Genomic DNA, 23,241 nt, shown 5'->3' on the forward strand with positions numbered 1-23,241 from the left:
TAAACACCCTCATGATCACCAGCACATATCTACTACCTCTTCCTGCTAGAGAGAGGGAAATAAAATGTTGCGTTTTAATTGTTCTTCCTGTAGTGGAAAGATGCTCTTGCCCCAGAGGAACGCTTCCCTGACTCTCACCCTCACGTTTGATGGAGTAGAGATCAGTAGGATTTCTGAGCACCCTCCATTAGGGCTCCCCATCTCACTGCCCTCTGTATGGGGAGAAGTGGGAAGAGCTACATGTAAATTCTCTGAGGCTTTCAGTTTGACTCCGTGCTGTTTTTATGTTTTATATTGATTTTTAAATATTATTTTATAGGACTATTTTTTCTCTTTTAAAAGCAGATACAGAAAATAATGATGGTGGGACAGACTTGGGATGAATGTAGCTGTATATTATTTTTAGGAGAGATTTATGGTAAACCTCAATGTAGGTATCCGAATCTTTTCTACTATTAAGGTGGAAAGATTTTAAAATGTTGTGACATAAAGGAAGCAGATTCTGTTGTCTGAAAGAGAGTACTTGAAGGGTAAAAACCCTTAACCTTTCTTATCAGAAACCTTCTTTTATTGAAAGGTTGAACTTTTGAATCAGGCGTAGGTTCATATCCCAGGTTTGTTACTTAGTCTTGCTTTGTCTGGCACATTAGACATGCAATAAATATTTGCTGATACGAATTTAATTAGTTGTATTGAAAAAAGATGTACCTTTTGCAAGGATTTTATAGGAAGAAATCTTTTGTGAATGACTTCTTTTTGTCCAAGTTGGCTTTTGGGTAACTTCCTTTAAAACTTGAAATCATTGTAACTCACCACATTTTTAAAGGAACTTTTCCCAAAAATATAATTGTTTAATTTCTTCAAATATAGTGCCTAAAAAGTTTCTAAAGATTTTATCTGTAAATGGAAAAGGACTAATGCCACATGAGTTATTTGTGACTACGTATGTGTTCAGAAGCTCAGCTAAGACTGATAGCACACTTAACTTTGGTGAATAAAGGAGAATTTAGAGTAGAGATTAAAATAATTATAGTTTTTGACAGTTGGAACAATGCACACAATTCAGGCCATAAACCACTAAAATGAAATTGTTTGGGGGAGGTGCTTAAGATGATTTACTGTTTAAGGAATGAATTGTGACCCCTTAGATAAACTTGAATATGGTAAAAAGTAATACTAGGGTAAAATAAAGCAAATTACTTTTTAGGTTAAAAAAAAAAAACAGTAGAGGGATCCTGGGTGGGTAAGCGGTTTAGCGCCTGCCTTCGGCCCAGGATGTGATCCTGGAGTCCTAGGATTGAGTCCCACATCGGGCTCCCTGCATGGAGCCTGCTTCTCCCTCTGCCTGTGTCTCTGCCTCCCTCTCTCTCTCTCTCTCTCTCTCTCTCTCTTTCTCTCTCTCTCTCTGTGTCTCATGAATAAATAAATAAAATCTTAAAAAAAAAAAAAGTAATTTACTAGGGTAAACTGCCTCTGTCGAAATGAGAGGTACAAAACCAGTGCATACACTTGTGAGTTAAATTAACTTTTGTTGACCTCCATTCAGTTTGAAGGACTAAGAAATAAATTCACAGAACATTATAAATCCTTTCCATTTCTGTATTTTGAGGCAGTTCTCACACTGGAAAGGTATATATATATTTTAAATAGTGACTTGAGTAGGCCATCAAAAAATTAGAGTTTAATGAAGCGGAGATCAGGTCGTCATTCAGATCATTGTGTGTATTCAAACGGTCTGATTTCCATTCCACCTGTGTGACCCTGGAGAGGTTATTTTTCCTCTCTGGTTTGGTTTCCTCATCTGTAAACCAAAGATAATATCATTCCTAACCACCTAGAAGTACTTGGAGGAGATAGCTGTTATTACTTTTGTCATTATTGTAGTCATTCGAAACTGTTGAAATAAAAATGAGATAACTTTTTGTTACAAATTACTTTAAATCCTCCAAACTCAGTGTTTGTTGTGTGTCATTTCTGTCTGTGCCAGCTGTATGCCTACTCTGGCTAGTTGAATGAACCAGTCTTCCTCTTTGTTGGTAGTCCTCAGTGGACAGCAGTCCTTGGATGGAATACCATTGGTACCCAGCATTGAGATTCACGTTTCTAGTAGTGCAATGGCTTTCGGGGATGTTTCCTTCTTTCTTTTAGCCTCTCCTGGGTTTGCTTCCCCTAGACAGAACAACCTCAAGTCATTCTCCCATATTTCTCTTTCTGTTAGGTATGTTCTGTATTCTGTCTAATGAAGTAATATAAAACAGAGATTTTGCTGCTCTTACTATTTTACATACAAATTGTTAGGAATCTAATGGTTAGAAAACACATTAAGTAGAGTAATCCTTCTTAGACGTGGAACCTAAAATAAGCCTCTAACTATACTTAACATTATTAATAGAGTTGGTATCTAATATGATAGCATTTGATTAAATCTTATTGTTGTACAGTATAATGTTTTGATAATTGCATCCAAGTAAGTATCTGAATGGCCATAATAATGATCATTAATCTTGTTTACAGTTGTTTTCTAACCCTTATCCTTCCTGCTATTTCTTGTTTCTCCCCTAATGTGGATTGATCCAAAATTTTCTGTTATGCTTATGATCGAAAAAAAGCAAAACCTTCAAACTAAGTTACTTGAGAGATTTGCAATCAGATGTTCTGGCTCCCAGTCCATGTTCTTAACTCTACTGTGCTGGGTAATGACACCCTGCTTGTCCTCCCTAAGCTCGCTGGCTTTGTTTTGTTGTTTGGATACTTCAGAATATTTTCAGTTACCTTTATCTTTAGTTTCTTTATATATCTTATATTCCTTATGTATATCTAATATTCTCTAAATATTAAGATACTGTGCACAAGGGATTCCTGGGTGGCTCAGCGGTTGAGCATCTGCCTTCGGCTCAGGGTGTGATCCCAGAGTCACGGCATGGAGTCCCGCATCGGGCTCCCTGCATGGAGCCTGCTTCTACCTCTGCCTATGTCTCTGCCCATGTCTCTCTCTCTCTTTTTTTCTCTGTGTCACTCATGAATAAAGAAATAAAATCTTTTTTAAAAAATTTCTTTTTATTGGAGTTCAATTTGCCAACATATAGCATAACACCCAGTGCTCGTCCCATCAAGTGCCCCCCTCAGTGCCTGTCACCCAGTCACCCCAACCCCCCGTCTACCTCCCTTTCCACTACCCCTTGTTTGTTTCCCAGAGTTAGGAGTCTCTCATGTGCTGTCACCCTCTCTGATATTTCCCACTCAAAGAAATAAAATCTTAAGAGGAAAAAGGTATTGTGCTCATTTTAGAGAACACCAAGCAGTGACTGCCATGAGATAGCAATTCATAAGACAAGTCATCTTCCCGCATCTGTAGTTGATAGATCCTGCTATTTATATTTGATTTAGTACATGTCTGTGCGTCTGACTTAAATCACCTCCCCAGTTCTTGCCATCACTAAGGGTCTTCCAGAGTGCAATGCAGGTAATACTTCTCACACTCTGGTCTTACAGTTTTCTTGACTTTTCCAACTCCAGTGGCCCCGAGCACTGTATTAGAGACCCCTTCTGTCCTTCTCACCCCGTCCTGGCCTCTTCTCTGATTCCAGCCACTGCTGCTGGGAACAGTGAGTTTAATGACTCACTTTTGGCTGACTGCATCTTGCCTCAGGTTCCTCCTGGGACTTATCTTTTCTGACTGTGAGGAGAGAAGCTGGCGTAGACTTCTGGGCAGATGCACCTTAGTTCTTGGAAGTGTGGGGGAAGTTAACGCCCCTTGGGGCACAATTTTACTTGTGGGGACTGGAATTAATGGACTTCTCCATATTGAACCTCCTCTGGAGAGACCTGTACATGTCTCAAAACTCAGATAGGTCAAGCCCCCAGGCACCCACATGACAAGTCTCCTGAATTGGGCATCTTGGTTCACTCTCTTCAGTATCTGTGTCTTTCTCTGGGGTGATCTTTGTAATAATCATCACCTGCATTCCTGTTTTGTCTCAGCCTCTGCTTTTGGAAGCAACTTTGGCTAAAATAATTGTCCATAGCTTTCCTCACTTAGATTTTTTTTACCCAAAACTACCTGTGTCTGGAATGTCATACCTGTTTCTACTTTCTGGCTCTCCTCTCCCCTGTGTACCTGAGCCCTTTTTCTTCCACCTACCTGTTGTGATCTCTGGCCCTTTGACTTTGTCCTCTTCTGTGTTGTTAGCCATTGTCAGCACAGCCAGTACCTCCTCCCCACCCACCTGCACTTGCTCTGGAAACCAGTGGATTAATTCAGTGATTTCCAATTGGAGTCTGAGGATCCATAGGAGCTAGTTTCAGCAATTTGATCTGCAAGAATTGGTTAAAAAAAAAAAGTTGTGGTTTTGTACTGGTAATTATAGTAAGAAGCAACCAACATCTGCCTTATATGGTCAACTACCTTGTAACTGAGTAATTATTATTTTGATGCCAAACCATAGTTGTATGTGTAAATTAATCTTGGTTCATAATGTATGAGATCTAGGACCAGGAAGCATTTTACCTCTAGCCTTATATTGGCTGTATATACCTAAGTGAATTGAAAATGGCTGTCACTAGGGTGTCTGCAGTAACTATTTTCTACTTAAAGAGAGTCTGTAAATTAATTCTGAGAAACTCTTCTGTCCTGGACTTCTGAGTAATGTCAGAGAAAGATGTCATACAACTTAATATAGTTCAGCAAAAATTTTTGACTGTTGACTTTGTGCCAAGTGCTTCTAGGTGGTTTCTGTCACTGAACAGACATACCAAGGCCCTGTCTTCTTGAATAGGTAGTTTCAAGTGAGAGGAGTGGATGCCTTTGTAAATGAGGGCCTTGGGCCTTGCTCTGTAAGGCAGTCACCTGATCCCGATCCCAGTGTCCTTCCCCCCTGAGCCCCAGCTCCTCCTCTGCCAGCACTCCCTTGCTCCTGCTTTCAGAGCAGACCTATGCTGCCCCACCTGCCCTGAGAGAAGCCCCTCTCCCTCTTCAGGCTCATAGGCTGCCTTGTACACAGGATGCAGACCAGATTTAACTACAAATAACATATAGATATTTATTTTTATTTAGTTCTTTATTAGGTACAGCTAGAGTGAGACAGTCCCAATTGGGTGGTGAGGGTGGGGGGAGTCACCCGACCGTGTATGTTTAGAAATAAGATTGGAAAGAAGTTACTATAATTCTTCCCAGGACTCCATGGGTTTCCACGTATAAGCCTCATGGCTGGAACATTTCTCTCCATCTGCCTATCCATTTTGCCAAATCCTTGAAGCCGTTGAACTTGCCAGGCAGACTTTGGTGTCCTCAGTGCACTTTGTCCTTATTTTCCTTAACAGAAACCATCGCTTCATATTGTAGTCATTTGTATTTTTGTCTGAATGGAAAATTCCTTGAGACAGCGGTTTTTGTGTGTCCAGATAGGGCACAAAGCCTGACAGTTGGCTGAGGAAGAACTTCCAGAGAGGTAGGGGAGAAACCAGTAAAGCCTGAAGGAGCAGAGTGGGTTAAGGAAGAAATGGATTAAGTGCTGCATGTAAATTCTGTGGGTGGCAAATAGAGGTATCTCTCCAAGTATCTGTTGTAGGCAGTCAGGACATTTTTGAGCGAATGAATGAATGAATGCAGAAAGTACGAGAAGGAAGGCTTTTTTCTGAAAGAGCAGTTTCACTTGCATGGTAGGAAGTGGACACCGATTATAGCCACTTGAGGAGGGAGTAGGAGGTTACACAATGGAGAATCAGTAGACAACTGATTTTCTGGACCTTTGATTTTGAAGGGAGACAGGAGAGGATCAGGATAATGCCTGGAGGCCTCTTTCTGCTGGGCCCTCAGGATGAACTGTTCTGCCCGGAAGGCCCTTGGTAGGAAGGTCTTTAGAGTGGGGGTCACAGGAGGATAGGCCTTGCTGACCGAGTGTGTGCGTCTCGGGCCCGGCTGGGTAAATCCGATGCGGATGTTGCCCACACTGGGAGAAGAGCTGTCTAAGGAGGTTTGGAAAGGCTGCAGGAAGCTCTTGGTATGGAAGGAGTGTCCAGGACCTTTGGGGACAGTCAGGATGGACAGGGAGGCCACTGAGTCTTCTCCTGCCCTTCGCTTTCCTCACGGCCACTTCTGACTCTGTCTCAGCCTCGTCCTCATGTCTCTTCTCTCTTGTCATCTTCTGTCTCCAGGGGCTTCTCCGTTTCCCGGAGGGAGAGCCTGACCTTTACCGGCATTACCAGCCAATGACAGGGCCTCTCTGTTTCCTGCCGGTGCGCTGACCAGGCCCAGGAGAGGTGACCACTGTCCTCAAACTGTTCTCAGCTGCTCTCCTGGTCTCTCAACTGTTTTTCAACACTAAAGCCTTGTTTTGACTGCTTCCGGTTGTGGAGCTCTTCCAGAGCAAGAGGGTTTCAGGAGGCTCACCTTTGACTTGTCAAGGTTTACAGAAGGAAAAGGACAGGGCGTTTAAATTAGATGGGAGGCTACCCAATAACAGAATGTTTCTATTACCTAATAACTTTATCTTCTTGGTGATTCTCTGAATTGTCTATTTTAAGAGGTTTTTCAAAGCAGTCTAGTGGTCCTTGAAGTAGCCCGGGGAGTATCCTGAAGAAACCTTATCAGCCCATATATGGAACAAATATTTATTCTGTTCACTTTGTGTGGAAACTGCCCAGATGGTCCATTCATCACAGTCTTCATGTTCCAGGGCCTTTTTGTCATAACTTTGGAATTTATAACATTATTTGAATTACTTAGAATTGTAGTCTACATGGATTTGTTGCATATGAACCTGTTGGAGAGGCCATAGTAGGCAAACTCTAGGCATGTCCTACCTCTGTGACACTCCGCACAGTCAGCCTTTTGGATGCAGTTACAAGTGATACATAAGCAAAACTGTAAGCTGGTGGCATAGCAGAACTTGCTGGTCTGAGCACAATGTAGAGTATGTGGCTACGCAAGGTACTCTTCTGCCCTGCTCTGGGAAGCCAACAGAGAAGGCTTAGACAGCATTTAACAGAAGAGACATGGGGATCCGGGGTTGCTCTGAATGCAACTTTGAAGCATTCTTCGGGAGCCAGGGGCATAGTGTCTTAGAATGGAAGCTTTTGAAGCTGGAAGGTGTTTTTGTTTGTTTGTTTGTTTGTTTGTTTGTTTTAAATACTTTTTTCTTACTAAAGGAAATTTACCAAGAACGAAGAAAATTCCACGTAGTTACCCTGCCACTGTCATTTTTACTAAGAAAAAAAAGAAGAAAACACTATGACAATTTAAAAACAAACCCATTGTCTTTTTTAAAAAATTTATTTTATTTTACTTATTATTATTTTTTAAAGATTTTATTTATTCGTGAGAGACAGAGAGAGAGGCAGACACACAGGCAGAGAAAGAAGCAGGCTCCGTGCAGGGAGCCCGATGTGGGACTCTATCCTAGGACTCCAGGATCACGCCCTGGGCCGAAGGGAGGCGCTCAACCGCTGAGCCACCCAGGCGGCCCAGATTTATTTATTTTAAAGCAAGAGAAAGAGAGAGAGCATATGAACAGAGGGAGGAGGACAGACTCTGCACTGAGCCCCATGCAGGGCTCCATCCCAGGACCCCGAGAGCATGACCTGAGCTGAAATCAAATCAGATTCCTAATGGACTGAGCCACTCAGGTGCTCCCAAACCCTTTGTCTTTATATAATGCATATAAGTCTCTGTCATCTCTAGATCTCCTCAGTTACTTTATAAGTTCACGTACTGTTATTTTTACATACTTGTCATCTTCATATGTACTTGGTATCCAACATTATTCTAAAATCCTTAAAATGTTACTACATTTTATTTTTGTGACTCTCATAGTCCATCTAGTGGGCACAGTTAGCTCGTTACTTGTTACTGGGTAGAGGAGCTTTGCGTTTCTGCCTATTATTGTAAATCGATGAATTTTGTGTGTTTATCACCTTTTATATTTTTAATTATTTCCTTAGGATGAATATCTAAAGCTAGATTGCTAAGTCAGAAGATAGAAACATTTTTTATGGTTTTTGATACATGTTAAATTATTTCCCAGAAAATTATACTAGTTTATAGAGCCATCTCTGGTTTCTCTCAGCCATCTACCATAGTTTTGTTTGGTTAAAACCTCTCCTTTTTTTTCTTGGTGGTTTACCTAATATTACTTTATATTTATTTGATAAACAGGGCATTTTGGGTACTATACTCTATTTGTTTTTTTTTTTTTTTTTTTTTTGTATTCTTGTGAGAGGCAGATATTTATGCATATTTGGCTGCTGGTCCAAGAGCAGTAAACAGGTAAAGGGTAGGGTTAGTGACCTCTGGCTAGAGCCATCTTTGACCACCTGACATCAGATTAATATTATGAAAACTGATTCCCAGAAAATAGTCCTATATCTAGGGTCCTATATGGGGGCAGGTTGGGGTAATTCTGAATAATATACAGGAGATTACTTAATTTTTCTTTAGAGATTCTGGAAGACACTCAGACCTCTGTCAGGTCTTCTTAGACTGTACTTTTTCTTTCTTTTTCTTCTTCTTTTCTTTTCTTTCTTTTTTTTTTTTTTTGGTCTAGTTTGTAGATCTAGAAATTATAGGGAATTGAACTGAATGTTTTACTAATCCCATGCGTAGAAGTTGATTTCATTAAAAAAAGGATAACTAATTATAGGAGTTCATCCTCAATTTTCAGGTCTTGTGTAGGATGTTGGTCTCAATCTGAGGAGAAATAGCATTATTGAAAAGTTGTAAGCAAGGGGGTAAGCTGTCTGAATTTAGACAAGTTCACTCAGATTGACCTAAAGAATTGAGGTAACTGAAGCATCTGGACATGGCTATGTGGCCCACTAGAGCCACAGGAGGTAATAGATTCCATGGACCAAAGATTTAACGGCTTTATGGTGTTAGTGAACTGGACACTGTTTTGAGCACTGTTAATTAAATGTTAAAATATATTTGATATGGAGAAAGGTGAGAATGGGTTCTAGGGATATGGTATATGGACATTATTTTAATGTAAGTGACAGGTGAGGAAAATGGGAAGGAGAAAAGGTGGATAAAGGGATGTAGAGAGGGATTGAAGAAGAAATGGTTTGAGAGGGATTATGTTTATAAAATCAACAGAAGATAAGGTGGGTGACTTATGCTTTATGTTTAATGTATGATCTTTTTTGTTATTAATATTTAGAAATGTATATTTTATATTTCAGATGAATTTACAACTGATTTTCTGGATTGGACTGATTGGTTCAATTTGCTGTGTGTTTGGCCAAGCAGGTAAAAAGAATTTTTTTTCTAGTTGTCTTTTCATTTCAGTGTCTTATATTACTTTTTGACCAGATTCCTGAACAAATCTAAATCACATTATGCTGTTCTTTCTGAAAGCTATGCTGCTCTTTTCTTCTCTGTCGCGGTGAAGTTTCTTACAGTGGCCTTCAGGCCCTTCATCATCCAGCTCCTCTCATTACTCCACCCACAACACTGACAGGGCAGGGTTGGCTAAGGAAATGCTGAAGTGATAGGAATACAGTACACTGCAGAAAGGTTTTTTAAGACCATAATAGAATGTTTAAGTGAGCGTAGAGAAAGCAAAGGCGTAAACTGTATTTAGAAGAAAATAAAGGGAATGTGTAAAATGTGGATTATGAACAAACCATTATTCACTAAAAAAAATGAAACCAAGAACAACTGGCTTTCTAGGAGATGTTCTTACTCTTGATCAAAAAGTCTTGCAAAATGTTGGCATTATCTAGAAAAGGAATGAAACTTAAAGCTGAAAATATATTTAATCCTCTTATAAACCATGGTGCATCCACATCTGGAATAATGGTTGTGCAGTTCTCTTTTCCAAGTATCAAATACGTTGCATAGAATAATTATTTGGTCTTAGGACAGGAAGGACTTAGTACATGGAAAAATGAGAAAAACCTTCAAAATTATTGATAAAGTTGATTACCTAAAACCAACAACAACATAAAAACCCAAAGTGTCTGGATGTCAGAACACCATCAACAAGATGAGAAATGAAACAAAGGTTTAATTTCATTAGCATGTGTTGAGATCCAGTAAAAACAGATGAACATGATAGAAGAAAAATCTGCAAAGGATATAAACAGAAAATGTACAAAAGAAATGGTCAGAAAAATATGGTAAGAATAAAACCTTAAATAACTGATAATAGAATTGACATTCTAATTTATATGTATTAAATGAGTAAAAGATTTTTTATATTAAAAAAGTACTTGGTGTTTGTTGAAGGTTTGGTGAAAATGGTATTTGTATACTGTTTATAGGATTATAAATTTGAATATTACTTCTAGATAGAAATTAGTGTATGCTGAGGATATTAAAAACATGAATACTCTCAAGGCAATATTTTCTTTTTTAACTTGTGATAAGGAAATCATCAGAGTTTTACATTGTGAGAATGGTCATCAGAATGGGTACATGTATGTCTATACATGTATTTGGAGGGTTTGTTGTTCATGTGAGCAAGTATGTATGAACTAGGCATGCATGCAATTGAAAACAATCTAAATTTGCCCAACATTAAATAGGACACATTAATATAATGAAATATTTAATCATTAAAAGCCATATTTTTAGAGAATTTGTAATGGAACACTTAGGATAAAGTATAAAAAGCAATATGCAAAATGTATGTTCTTAATTTACTTAAATAATGATATGTATATGTGTGCTTCCTTGCTATTTTTTTTTAATCTACATAGAAAAAAGACTGGAGTGAAATATGCAAAAATGTTAACAGTAGTTATCTCTTAGTGGCTTGGGTGATTTTTAGTGTGTTTTTTATGCTTTTATGTATTTTCCAAATTTTCTATTATGAATATATGTTATGTTTATAATCAGAGAAGACAAACTAGAGATAGTCCATGTTAGTGCTTACCACATGAAAGGCATGCTGATCCTTAGGTGGATTCAAAGAAATGTGAGATATACTTTGAACATAGAGGCTGAAAAATCATGGGATTGTGGACTGGATGAATACGGCATTTTCAAGTATTTAACATACTAAGTATGAAAGGGAAGTTTTTGCAGATGCTTCTGTGGGTATGGGTGTGGTAGTATTCGTTAAATGAAAAGAAATAGTATTTTATCCAGTTGTAAGAAAACTCCTGATAGTTATGACCATCCAACATGATGAGTGATCTGAAATTATGCCTTTGCAAAAAAAGGATGAACGTGTAGTATGTAGTCTTTGCTGTAGAAGACAAGAAATATAACTACCTTTTCAGGGCTCTCTTTGCCAAGGTAATCTAACAGCACCTCTTCGGGGTAGGTCTGGATCGTGTAGTAACAATAATTATATGTTATGTAATATAATGTATATTTATAACATATAACATGTAACAGTATATGACATCATATGTTGTTATTCATATTTAGCATTCATGTGTGTTGCATTGTCATTGTAATCATTTTTCCTTATTTTCTGTCATGAAAATTCAAGTAAAGTTGTTCTTTGTTTCTCCTGACAGATGAAAATAGATGTTTAAAAGCAAATGCCAAATCATGTGGAGAATGTATACAGGCGGGGCCAAATTGTGGTTGGTGTACTAATTCAGTAAGTAAAATTGCTCAAGGCCTTTTTGTTTACTCTAGAGTCATTTACTGTGGCCCAATATTATATCCTTGGGAAATGTTAGATAGGAATTTTCATTTAAATCAATGTTTCTTGAATAAGTATCAACTCTAATACTATGTAATAATCTAGAGGTGTGTTATTTAATATAGTAGGCACTAGGGGATCCCTGGGTGGCTCAGCAGTTCAGTGTCTGCCTTTGGCCCAGGGCGTGATTCTGGAGTACCAGGATCGAGTCCCACGTCAGGCTCCCGGCATGGAGCCTGCTTCTCCCTCTGCCTGTGTCTGCCCCTCTTTCTCTCTCTCTCTCTCTCTATATATATATATCTATCATGAATAAATAAATAAAATACACTGAGGGGACGCTCCACTGGGAGTCCAGTTTTTTTTTTTTTGTAGAAAGAGACATTTAATATTTTTCTTAAAAATTCAGGATTACATTTCAACCTGCCCTCTATTGTGACCAAGGCTACGCTGCTCATCTTAGCTGGGATGCACGTGCGTCCCTTATGGAATGGCAATGAAGGGGGCCTCAGGAGCAGAGCTTGGTGACCCCGGGGCTTTGCTGGGTCATCAGAGGAGGGGAATGTGATCCAGTCCTGAAGTCCCGCAGTTTAGCCAATTTTTGGATGAGGCAAGACAGGAAGTGGAAGCAGGGCTGGGCTCTGCTGGTCAGGGCAGCTGCCTGCCTTGGTCTGAAGGGAGATGGCTACTACCACTGGCTTAGGATGGGGGAGGTGCCTGTGACCCTCCTGAGGGGTAGTCCCAGCAACCGGGGGTCTGGGAACATTCACTCATCAAAGCCTTTGTATTTGACCTTCAACAGAGCAGAGGCTGGAAGACTCCTGTGGTCCTGTTTGTGGTGCACACATGAGTGCTGTGTGCACAGCTGGTGGTGGCAGCTCGTGCCAGAGAAACGTTCTGTGTGCTTGTCTGGGTTGGGGTACCCTATGTGTGGGAACAGAGGAGGGGGTGCAGGACAGGGTGGAGGGCACCGGTGTGCAGGGCTCAGTGTCCTGCAGGAGGGAGAGACGACAGCAGCTCAAGGGCTGCTCAGGACAGGGCTGGTCTTTAGGGGAACCCTGAGAACCCCAGGATTGTCTCTCCCCAGGACAATAAAAAAAAATACAGTAGGCACTAGACCTGTGTAGCTATGGAGCCCTTGAAACATGCTCCACATTGGTCCAAATTGAGAATTGTCGTCAGCCTCAGATATATCTCAAAGTTCGAAGACTTAATGATAAGAAACCCACAAAATTAATAATGTTGAAATGGTAATATTTTGTATATGTTGTTAAAATTAATTTCCTGTTTCTTATTTTTTCTTTTAGTGTGACTACTAGATAATTTTAAAACACATGTGTAGCTCACCTTTGTGGCATGCATTATATTTATATTGAATAGCTTTCCCCAAATCTGTAGCCTCTTAATTTGACTGTTTTAGATTTTTCCCTTTCTTGGCAGAAGAGGTATAAGCTAACCTTCCTAATTGTTCTTGAGTTAAAACGAATATAGAATTGATTTGCATCCCAATAAAAGCCCATTGAGGTTAGGGTTTAAATTGTATTCACTTTTTGTCATCTGTGCACATTGCTTAACTTGATATCTTTCACAAAGCCTACTAAATGTTAAATGAATAAATAAATATGTCATTGAATGTCAGGACAGGATGTATAGGGAAGTAATCTTGAGGATATATAATTTATTCACCCAGTGAATAATATCAGAATGTCAGAGATTTACTGTTTGTTTTTACTCAGGCATCTGATCCCACACATTTCAGCTCTCTGTTTAGTAGTTGTAACTAAGCTCCCTCCTTAAGTATTAGATATTTTGTATGGTTTGACCATTTGAAAGGCAAAATCAGAAGTTTTTGTTTTGTTATTTCAAAATTTTTCTAGTGACACTTTCTGTTCTCCTAAAAATGGTATTTTGGAATTCAGTTGGAGACAGTTGAGGAAGTAGGGAGTGCTGTGAGTTTGTCTCAGGCAGAGCTTATTTACCAAACTGTTCTTTAAATAATTTAGCCTTTGATATTTGTGGCATGATTTTGGAATGTGTTTAGTGAAATTTTATTTGAGTGCTACGGTCTTAAAGTTTCCACACTAGGCTCCTGTGCTTTGGTAGTATTTTAGGTTTGATGATATATAAAATTAGTTCAGCTTTGAACTCTCTGATCCTTGGTATTCCTTTCCAGTTGCTTTTCTAAATCCATAAATGCTCATTAGTGTTATGTTTCTCTTAAAAAATAACTGATTAAAACTGTTGTGTATTCTTTGTATTTAAATATCCTACTTCTACAGCACCATGATATTTGTAAACAAAAACCATATAAAATTGAACATTAAAGTGACCAGAAAGAAAAGGCATTTCCTCATTTTCCCAATGTCAAGATTTAAAAAAAAAAAAAAAAAAAAAAGGACATCTTTGGCTTGCTGTAACTACATATGAAATTTTTAGGGGTATATGTGAAATACTCAAATAAATGTCTATTATAATCATTATAATATAATCATAATCATTGGTACAATGTCATAGGTACACATTAGTGACACATACCCACACAATAATATCATTGGTTTTCCCCACTTTAGCATTTCATAAAAAACTTCTACTCAAAGATTTTACATACTTTTTGGCAACAGTGTTCTTACTTTCACTAAGATATTTCTTCAGTCATCTAATAAAATTTTTATTTCCATCTAAGTTGTTTGAGGTATAATACATTTTGAAGTCCTATCACTACTGTAAATTTTACCTCAAGCCACAATTAGCATTTATATAACATTCAGGCCTTTTTTATTTTTATATTTTTAAAACGTGCCCTATGGAAATATACTTTATGTCCTTGTTATGTGATCAGATTTTACTGTGATTATCGTTTCATATTGTCATGTAATTACTACTGTGATTATTATTTTTCAAAATGAATTCTAAAAGCTTTACTTGAGTTTTTTTTCAAATGTCCAGGAATACTTACTGTGTTAAATTTCTCAATCTCCTTTTTAAAAATTGCATCATTAATTGAGACACCTTCAGGCTAATGTAGTTTCCCTAAACATTGAGTTGTTCAGTTCAGAATACTGTGAGGAGAAGGCTATATAATATGAGGGACTTGTATACTACTTTTTAAGGGAAATTTTGGGAAAAAAACTATTTGGTATTTGCTTATATACATTATTAGTGGCCATTAAGCATACTACATATGTGATTTTCACTGAAAAAATTTCTTTGATTAGATAAACTTGAAGGTGGGGCAGTTACTAAATATTATTACTCTAAGGTCAGTCCTAAATATTATTAAAGTAATAAATTACTAGTAATGTAATAATAGTAAAGGAATTACTTTTCTAGAGAATGAGCTCATTTGTTTTTAAAGGAGAGCATATAATTTGGGTCCAGGGAGCATTTTGTTTAAAAACCAGAAGTGAAGTATGTTAGTTGTGTCACTTGATTTTTGCATTGTAGTTGCATATTTGCATTTATGACACAGAATGTTTGACCATTTTACTTCTTATCTGTATTTTGTATGTCATGTTAAGACGTTTTTACAAGAAGGAATGCCCACTTCTGCACGGTGTGATGACTTAGAAGCTTTAAAAAAGAAGGGATGCCATCCAGATGACATAGAAAATCCCAGAGGCTCCAAAGATATAAAGAAAAATAAAAATGTAACCAACCGTAGCAAAGGAACAGCAGAGAAGCTCCAGCCAGAAGATATTACTCAGATCCAACCTCAGCAGTTGGTTTTGCAATTACGATCAGGTATAGAAATCTAATTGTATGAATACCTTTGTTTTAGCTTGAGCTTTTTGAGGATTTTATGTAAGCCTCTTTTGAGTTTCCTTTGAGGGTTCATTTTCACATATGGACTGGCACTCAAATAGAAATGTGGAATATGTCAAATTTTAAAAGTTTTTTGAAGATATAACAATTTGTAACACACATATACATGAATAATAAAGGTTGCCTAATGTCCAAAGCAAATTCTGTGAAGGAGAAATTATTAGGTTTAATGGGTTTTAAAAATAAAAGCATCCATCCTGTGGTTTAATTATGTAATGTAAACACACCATTTTAACCCACATTTTTCCTTTGTATTTGTTTAATGTTGTTAAAATATTAAGCTTTTATAAGAATCTATGACAGTCCTATATTGAAAAAAGAAAACAAACCCTTTTCCCACTCTTCCCATTTTCTGTCCCTTTTTTCTCAAAAGAATGGTGCACACTCATTGTCTCCATGAGTTCCACTCTTGACCACTTTTCAGCCTGCTTCTCAACCTGTTCTGGCAAAGCTCTGCCTTCACCTTGAACCACCAAGCTGAGTGGACCCTTGTCAGGGTCCCCCTACCCCGCTTAACCTTCCTGTACCAAGTAACACCTTTGAACTCTTAGCTTCTATGGTATCACTCCTGGTTTTTCTTCTTATCTCTTAACATTGCTTTCTAGTCTCCTTTTTGTGTCTTTTTTCTTTCTTCCTCTTTGTAGCCCACTTAATTGTTAGTATTCTTCTCATGGCTTTAAAACCCTTTGTGTTGCTGTAACATAGCCTTTTCTCTTAAAGCCCCAAGCCCACTCACCCAGCTGCCTACTAGAAATCTGTATAAGGAATACTAGTTAGAATGTAGTGGTTTTTCACCCAAACCTTCCCTTTCTCCTGTATTTCCTGAGAGGATTATACCATGCCTCCTGTGTGTCTCTCCCCTTACTCCTCATGGTTTCAGATAGATCTTCTGTCTTCCTCTAGGATTTTCACAGTAGTTTTTCAACAAGTCTCTTGGTCTCTGTAATTCATTTTGAAAGCTTTTTTGCCAGGTTTTTGAAAATAGAAATCAGATGATATTCTTTATTTACATATAATTAGAGGAGAGAGTGTCTTATAACTTTAGTCTCTAAAAAATCCGGTATACCCTGTCACATGCCCTGCCTTACCCACCCCAGTCTGATTGATGCTGTTCCATCTGTTTGTTGTCCTTGGTCATAAATTGTCTCTCTTGCTCGCTCACTGTGGAGTATTGTCTTTCTCATATTGCATGCTTAGGGTTTGGCATGGTACGTGTTTGTTGAAAATGAGTACACACCCATTTATCTGGAATTCCAAGGTTTTTGTAAAAATTGTGGCAATAATACATTTCATTTTATAGTATTCTGTAATCCAATTTGGTTTCTCTCATTTGTTTTTGATTGTTGGCAACTAACTTCATTTCCTAATCTCTGTTTAATTAGGGGAGCCACAGACGTTTACATTAAAATTCAAGAGAGCTGAAGACTATCCTATTGATCTCTACTACCTTATGGACCTCTCCTACTCTATGAAAGATGATTTGGAGAATGTTAAAAGTCTTGGAACGGATCTGATGAATGAAATGAGGAGGATTACTTCAGACTTCCGAATTGGTAGGAATATTGAGAAAATTAATAATTTTCATTTGTATAAGTCCTGGAAGTTTTGATCTTCACCATGTACTTGTGAAATAAATAGGCCAGTTTTTAGCCTTTTCTTTCTGAGAGGAAGCTGACAATCCTGTCCATATCTTGTAATCTTTGTGCCTCCTTGCTCCTGTTACTTTATGCTGTCATGTTACTTCACACAGATTAAACTATGTAGATAATGAAATGTATGCTTGTTTTCATAGGGCTTTATTTATTGATTTGTTGAATTATTTTATAAACCTGTTGAGTGCTCAAATTGTTTCATTACTAATTAATATGACCACATTTATCTGCACAGCCTAATCTCCCTTCACACCAGGATTTTTCATATTATAATGATCTCTTTCCAAACTTTGTTATTTTAATATATTAACTTCTTATTTAAGATGGACTTCTATGTGGTAACATAGCTTTATTCTTTTTAATGCAAATTTGTCCATCCATCTATCCATCTCTCTATATGCATTTTTCCTTCACAGGGTTTGGTTCATTTGTGGAGAAAACTGTGATGCCTTACATTAGTACGACGCCAGCTAAGCTCAGGAACCCTTGCACCAGTGAACAGAACTGCACCAGTCCATTTAGCTACAAAAATGTGCTCAGTCTTACTGATAAAGGGGAAGTATTTAATGAACTTGTTGGGAAACAGCGCATATCTGGAAATTTGGATTCTCCAGAAGGTGGCTTTGATGCAATCATGCAAGTTGCAGTTTGTGGAGTAAGTGTGTTCATTTCTTACAATGGGACATTATTTGTGTGAATTTTAAGTATGATTTTACTGTCAGTATAGAAAAACTTACCTTTTTACCAAATCATACTTCATTGTCACAGAGGAGAACAGAATTTGATCCCTTAAATTCCCTCCAGCTACATAATTGCTTTCTAAAGCATATTTAATCATATCTCTGTTTAAACGAGGCAGCTGCTTCATTTTTACGGGATTTTGGAAGCCACAGTCCTCACCATTTGAAACAGTGGGGCAATGTAGCTATACTTTGCCTGGTGTTCTAGGTTTTTAGAAGAGGCACAGATGTTCTGACTCTGGCTTGTGCCACAGTTAGAATTGTACTTAGCCACAGTATCACTGGAAGTGTTCATAGACTTCAAATGGAACAGTGTCTCAGATGCAATTTCCCTTTGATGGACTTTCCTCATCATCTGTAAAGGATGTCTTCCCAGTGTCTTAGTGACTGAGAAAGCAGGAACTTTTTAAGTCCCACTTTGTAAGCTATATGAGAATGTACATTTTGAAAAGTCATATATTAATCATTTTAATTACAAGATTTTTAGTAGTGGCAGGCTCATCTCCATTAGAATAGTGATAGAAATTAATGGCCCATTGAGCAGCTGAAGATTTTGAGGTGACCTTTTCATGACATGACTGAAGCTAAAACTAGAGAGCCCTAAGAGGTAAATAAGGTTTGTCTTAAGTACCTACTTTTGTCTCATTTTCCCCCCTTTTTTTCCTTATAGTACCCCTGTTCCCTAAAAGACCTTCCTTGATTCCAGATGCTTCTTAGTGGTTATTTCTCAACCAGTTTTTGCTAAGGTGCTAACTATATCCAAGATAATGATGTGGTATAGCAATATGGTAGAGCAATTGAGAGAACAGCATTCAGACTGTTAGGATGCTGCTTCCCATCGCCACTGGGTCTGGAACAGTTTACTTATCCACACTAGAGAGTTGTTTCCTGTAGGAAGGGGAATAATAATATTCCCAATAGGACTGTTACGAAGTTTATTTTTTTTTTAATTTTTATTTTTTTGTTACGAAGTTTAAATATAGTAATGCATATAGAGTGCCAGTAAGCTCTCAGCAAATATAAAGTACTACATTATTGTTACTTTTGATTTCTCCCTGGGGCAGTTGTAATTTAAGGATAGTCTGCTTCTAAAGGGGAAGAAAGACTAATATTGTAAGTAGTGCCTAGCCTGCCATCCGTCTCTTACAGCCATTTATTCGTGATCCTATTAGCAGCTCAGCGTGGAGAGAATATTCTCTGGGCTGTCTCCATCTGCGCCTCAGCCTGTGGGATTAAAGCAGGCCATCGCTTCCATGGCTGCTGCTGTCTTTCCGTGCTTAACATGCTGAGAGTAACTGGTCTACCTGCTTCTCTAGATGCAATGTACTAATACTTGGAAACACTTAATTCTTACCTTCAAGGAATTTATAGTTTTATGAGGAAATATACAGATGCATTGAGTAAATTTAGGCAAATATAATTACAAATATACCATAGAAGAGGATTTTACTGCTAATTTATTATTATTTTTTAAGATTTTATTTTTTGAGTAATCTATATACCCAAAGTGGGGCTTACAGCCTCTAGATCAGGAGTCACAAGTTCTACCGAGCCAGCCAGGCACCCCTTTATTATTACTTTAAATCTTTTGTTGAATAAGGAGGAGAATAAAATAAGAGAACAAATAAACAGCACTGATGAGGTAGACTGGGAGCACTGATTTTAAAAAATATTAAAGCTCTTTTTAAAAAGAGCTGAGAGAGGGATCCCTGGGTGGCGCAGCGGTTTGGCGCCTGCCTTTGGCCCAGGGCGTGATCCTGGAGACCCGGGATCGAATCCCATATCAGGCTCCCGATGCATGGAGCCTGCTTCTCCCTCTGCCTGTGTCTCTGCCTCTCTCTCTCTCTCTCTCTGTGACTATCATAAGTAAATAAATAAAAAAATTAAAAAAAAAAAAAAAAGCTGAGAGAAATGGACAACTAAGCAAGACAGTTTTTTTCCTCAGGGGTGGAGGAGCCTCATGCAGTGGGCTCTGCATATGCTCTCTGCTCTGTATCAGCAGCAATATTAGCACTGTAAAAAGAGAAGCTAAGAAGAAAGTATAGAATGAGGTTAAAAGTACAATGGGAGCCTATGTGAGGATTATAGCTTTATGTACAGTGATGTGGATAGCATTTATAAATTGAAATCTTTTTCTTTTCAAGTCATTGATTGGCTGGAGGAATGTCACACGGCTGCTGGTGTTTTCCACAGACGCTGGATTTCACTTTGCTGGAGATGGCAAACTTGGTGGCATTGTTTTACCAAATGATGGACAGTGTCACCTGGAAAATGATGTGTACACAATGAGCCATTATTATGTGAGTGTTGAATTCCTTACATATTGAATGGATTCCTGTGGAATTTTGGTGTTTAATACTAAAAGTATTGTGGGTAGGGATCTCCGGGTGGCTCAGCGGTTTAGCGCCTGCTTTTAGCCCAGGGCGCGATCCTGGGGTCCTGGGATTGAGTCCCGCATCAGGCTCCTTGCATGGAGCCTGCTTCTCCCTCTACCTGTGTCTCTGTCTCTCTCTCTCTCTCTCTCTCTATGTCTATCATGAATAAATAAATAAAATCTTAAAAAAAAAAAAAAGTATTGTGGGTGACTGGCTTACAAGTTTTACAAGGTTTGAGGGTTTGTTATTTTGGTAAGTACAACCCCTAACCTAACATGCAAGGAAGCTAGTATTGCTATGTCTGAAGATGTGTTTTGTGTTTGCTTTCTGCTGCATAGACAAGGGCCTCAGTCGGTGAAAGGAGCTGCTTGAACACTCTTATTCTGTTTCTCAGCACATCGCTGTGTTTCTTGTCTTTGCACACATCATTTGATAGCAAATTTGACATTTCTAAACAGATAATTTGTAAAGGCCTATACTCTTCATCTTATTTATATAAGATTTTTGAAAGTAGGTACTCTCCTTTTATTGAAAACAAAGACTGGCAAATTATTCAAGTTCTACAAGAAATCTAAACCTTAGTGAATTTTGGTGATTTATGATACAACCTGTAGTTACTGGCAGTTCTTTACTTTCATTTTTCTAACACTTACTATACATAGATCTTGCTTTTTAAAACCTTTTTATTGTGGAAGTTTCTATACATACAGAAGATACACACCCACATGTATATGGAAGATAGAAGATTACACACCCACATGTACACACCTCCCACCTCAGCAATTATTTGTGTTATTTCAGGCAGTTTTGTGTAAGTAATCCAGTTATATATGCAAATTATTATTTTCAAAAAGTATGGAAAAACTGGAATACATTGGAGGTAATTACTTACTAAATTTTATTTAATTTCTTAGGATTATCCTTCTATTGCTCACCTTGTCCAGAAACTAAGTGAAAATAACATTCAGACAATTTTTGCAGTTACAGAAGAATTTCAGCCCGTTTACAAGGTAAGTATGTATGTATGGGATAAAAAGAGGAACTAGTGGGCATCTGGGTGGCTCAGTGGTTGAGTGTCTGCCTTTGGCTCAGGGTATGATCCCAGAGTCCTGATATGGAGTCCTGCATTTGGCTCCCAGGAGGAAGCTTCTCCCTTTGCCTATGTCTCTGCCTCTTTCTCTGTCTCTCTCATAAATAAATGAATTAAGGGATCCCTGGGTGGCTCAGCGGTTTGGTGCCTGCCTTTGGCCCAGGGTGCAATCCTGGAGTCCCGGGATCGAGTCCCACGTTGGGCTCCTGGCATGGAGCCTGCTTCTCCTTCCTCCTGTATCTCTGCCTCTCTCTCTCTCTCTCTCTCTCTCTCGGTCTATCATAAATAAGTAAATAAATCTTTATAAATAAATAAATAAATAAATAAATAAATAAATAAATAAATAAATAAATAAATAAAACCAGCTTCTAGACCCTTCATGTCTAGTCTTTAGGCAAAATCATATGTCTGAATTGAAATATAGGAAAGTGTTAGTAACCAGACTGACTGGATTTTACAGTAGTGGTTTATATTAATTTTTAATCACAAATAAAACTAGTTTTATTATATTTGACTCCTTAAGTTATTTAGGAAATGGCTAGGATGCTCATACTTAAGTTTGTGTGTTTTTTTTTTTTTTTCATGCTCAGTAAATGCTAATTGGTTGAATCAATAATATTTGTACCTTACATGTTTTATATTTTAATTTCAGGAACTGAAAAATTTGATCCCTAAGTCAGCAGTAGGAACATTATCTGCAAATTCTAGCAACGTAATTCAGTTGATTATTGATGCCTACAACGTAAGTATATTCTAAATAAGATCTCTTTTAGACAATACCCTCTTGAGAATAATTTACCAAAGAAAGTAAAACTCCTTTCATTTACAATTTAGTAAGCTCAGAGGACAAAGTAAAGGAACATTTTACGTATCTGGAAGAAAACATTTTATATTCTATAAAAACCAAATTATTTATAATCTGAGCAGAGCAAAAATACGATAATTGGGGTGGGGAAGGTTTCTAAATGTCTTGTTTGATGTCATTAAAAAGGTTTTCTTGTTGGAAAACAATTCACTTGTTTGAGGATATAAACAATAACTTATAACAATATGTAAGGTATATACTGGATATATACAAGGATATAAACAATAACTTATAAACATAACTTATATTTAAATGTATAAGATTACCTCAATCTGCCCACCGCATTATTTTTTATAGATTCATCTTTTTTGCTGAATTATTCTGGAAAAGCTTTTTTGTCAAGTCTTTTCTTGTTATGTATTCAGAGATATAGTTTTCTATTCTCAAGAGATACACATGCCATAAAATACGTACATATGTAAATATATTTGACTTACCTGTTTTAAAAAGATGTGTAAAATTTTTTTCCCCCACACATGGAAGGAAGTTGAGTTGTCTAGAGCTCTAATTCTGAGTATGTTTAGTGATGCTTGTTAAGCATTGGTGAATAACCATTTTAAGTAGTCAGAAGACATCGGTAACCATTGTGTGTCTACCCCTCACCCTTTTGACAGGTTGAATTTTAGATAATTTTTACCTCATGCCCGGGTTTCCCAAAATGTTTCGGAAAAACCCTACTCACAGAGACAGAGAGGTTGTTTTTTTTTTCTTTTTTTCTTTTTAAAAGATTTTATTTATTTATTCATGAGAGACACACACAGAGAGAGGCAGAGACATAGGCAGAGAGAGAAGCAGGCTCCATGAAGGGAGCCCGATGTGGGACTCGATCCCGGGATTCCAGAATCACGCCCGGGCCAAAGGCAGGCGCTCAACCGCTGAGCAACCCAGGCGTTCCGAGAGGTTTTTTATTACAAAGATTTTTAAGACTCCAGTTGTTCTCTGTCTTCCCTATAGTTGTTCTCTATCTTAATAGAGTATTGCATATTTTCCTAACTCGCATGTAGATATGTGACTAAGAGACAGCTTGCTGCTGACCCTTCTCCATTTTTCCTGAGTGATCTGATAATTCTAAAAAAACACACTGGTTTGAGTCATTCATACTCAGG

General features: G+C 37.8%; 1 protein-coding gene across 3 annotated transcripts in view; it reads left to right on the top strand.

The window, feature by feature from the left end:
* Window positions 1–23,241, top strand: part of ITGB1 (integrin subunit beta 1) — a 140,539-nt gene that overhangs the window by 102,209 nt on the left and 15,089 nt on the right. For 2 of the 3 annotated variants that reach the window (XM_025478508.3, XM_049096677.1), the window contains exons 2-9: window positions 9,175–9,241; window positions 11,464–11,549; window positions 15,110–15,332; window positions 16,796–16,966; window positions 17,482–17,720; window positions 19,950–20,105; window positions 21,095–21,190; window positions 21,923–22,012. In XM_025478508.3, the coding sequence (XP_025334293.1) occupies window positions 9,175–9,241; window positions 11,464–11,549; window positions 15,110–15,332; window positions 16,796–16,966; window positions 17,482–17,720; window positions 19,950–20,105; window positions 21,095–21,190; window positions 21,923–22,012 (1,128 nt within the window). The remainder of the gene's footprint in view (window positions 1–9,174; window positions 9,242–11,463; window positions 11,550–15,109; window positions 15,333–16,795; window positions 16,967–17,481; window positions 17,721–19,949; window positions 20,106–21,094; window positions 21,191–21,922; window positions 22,013–23,241) is intronic. The other variant, XM_049096681.1, reaches the window with a different exon arrangement.

Source organism: Canis lupus, chromosome 2, assembly GCF_003254725.2.
Source record: "Canis lupus dingo isolate Sandy chromosome 2, ASM325472v2, whole genome shotgun sequence".
NCBI lineage: Eukaryota > Metazoa > Chordata > Mammalia > Carnivora > Canidae > Canis > Canis lupus.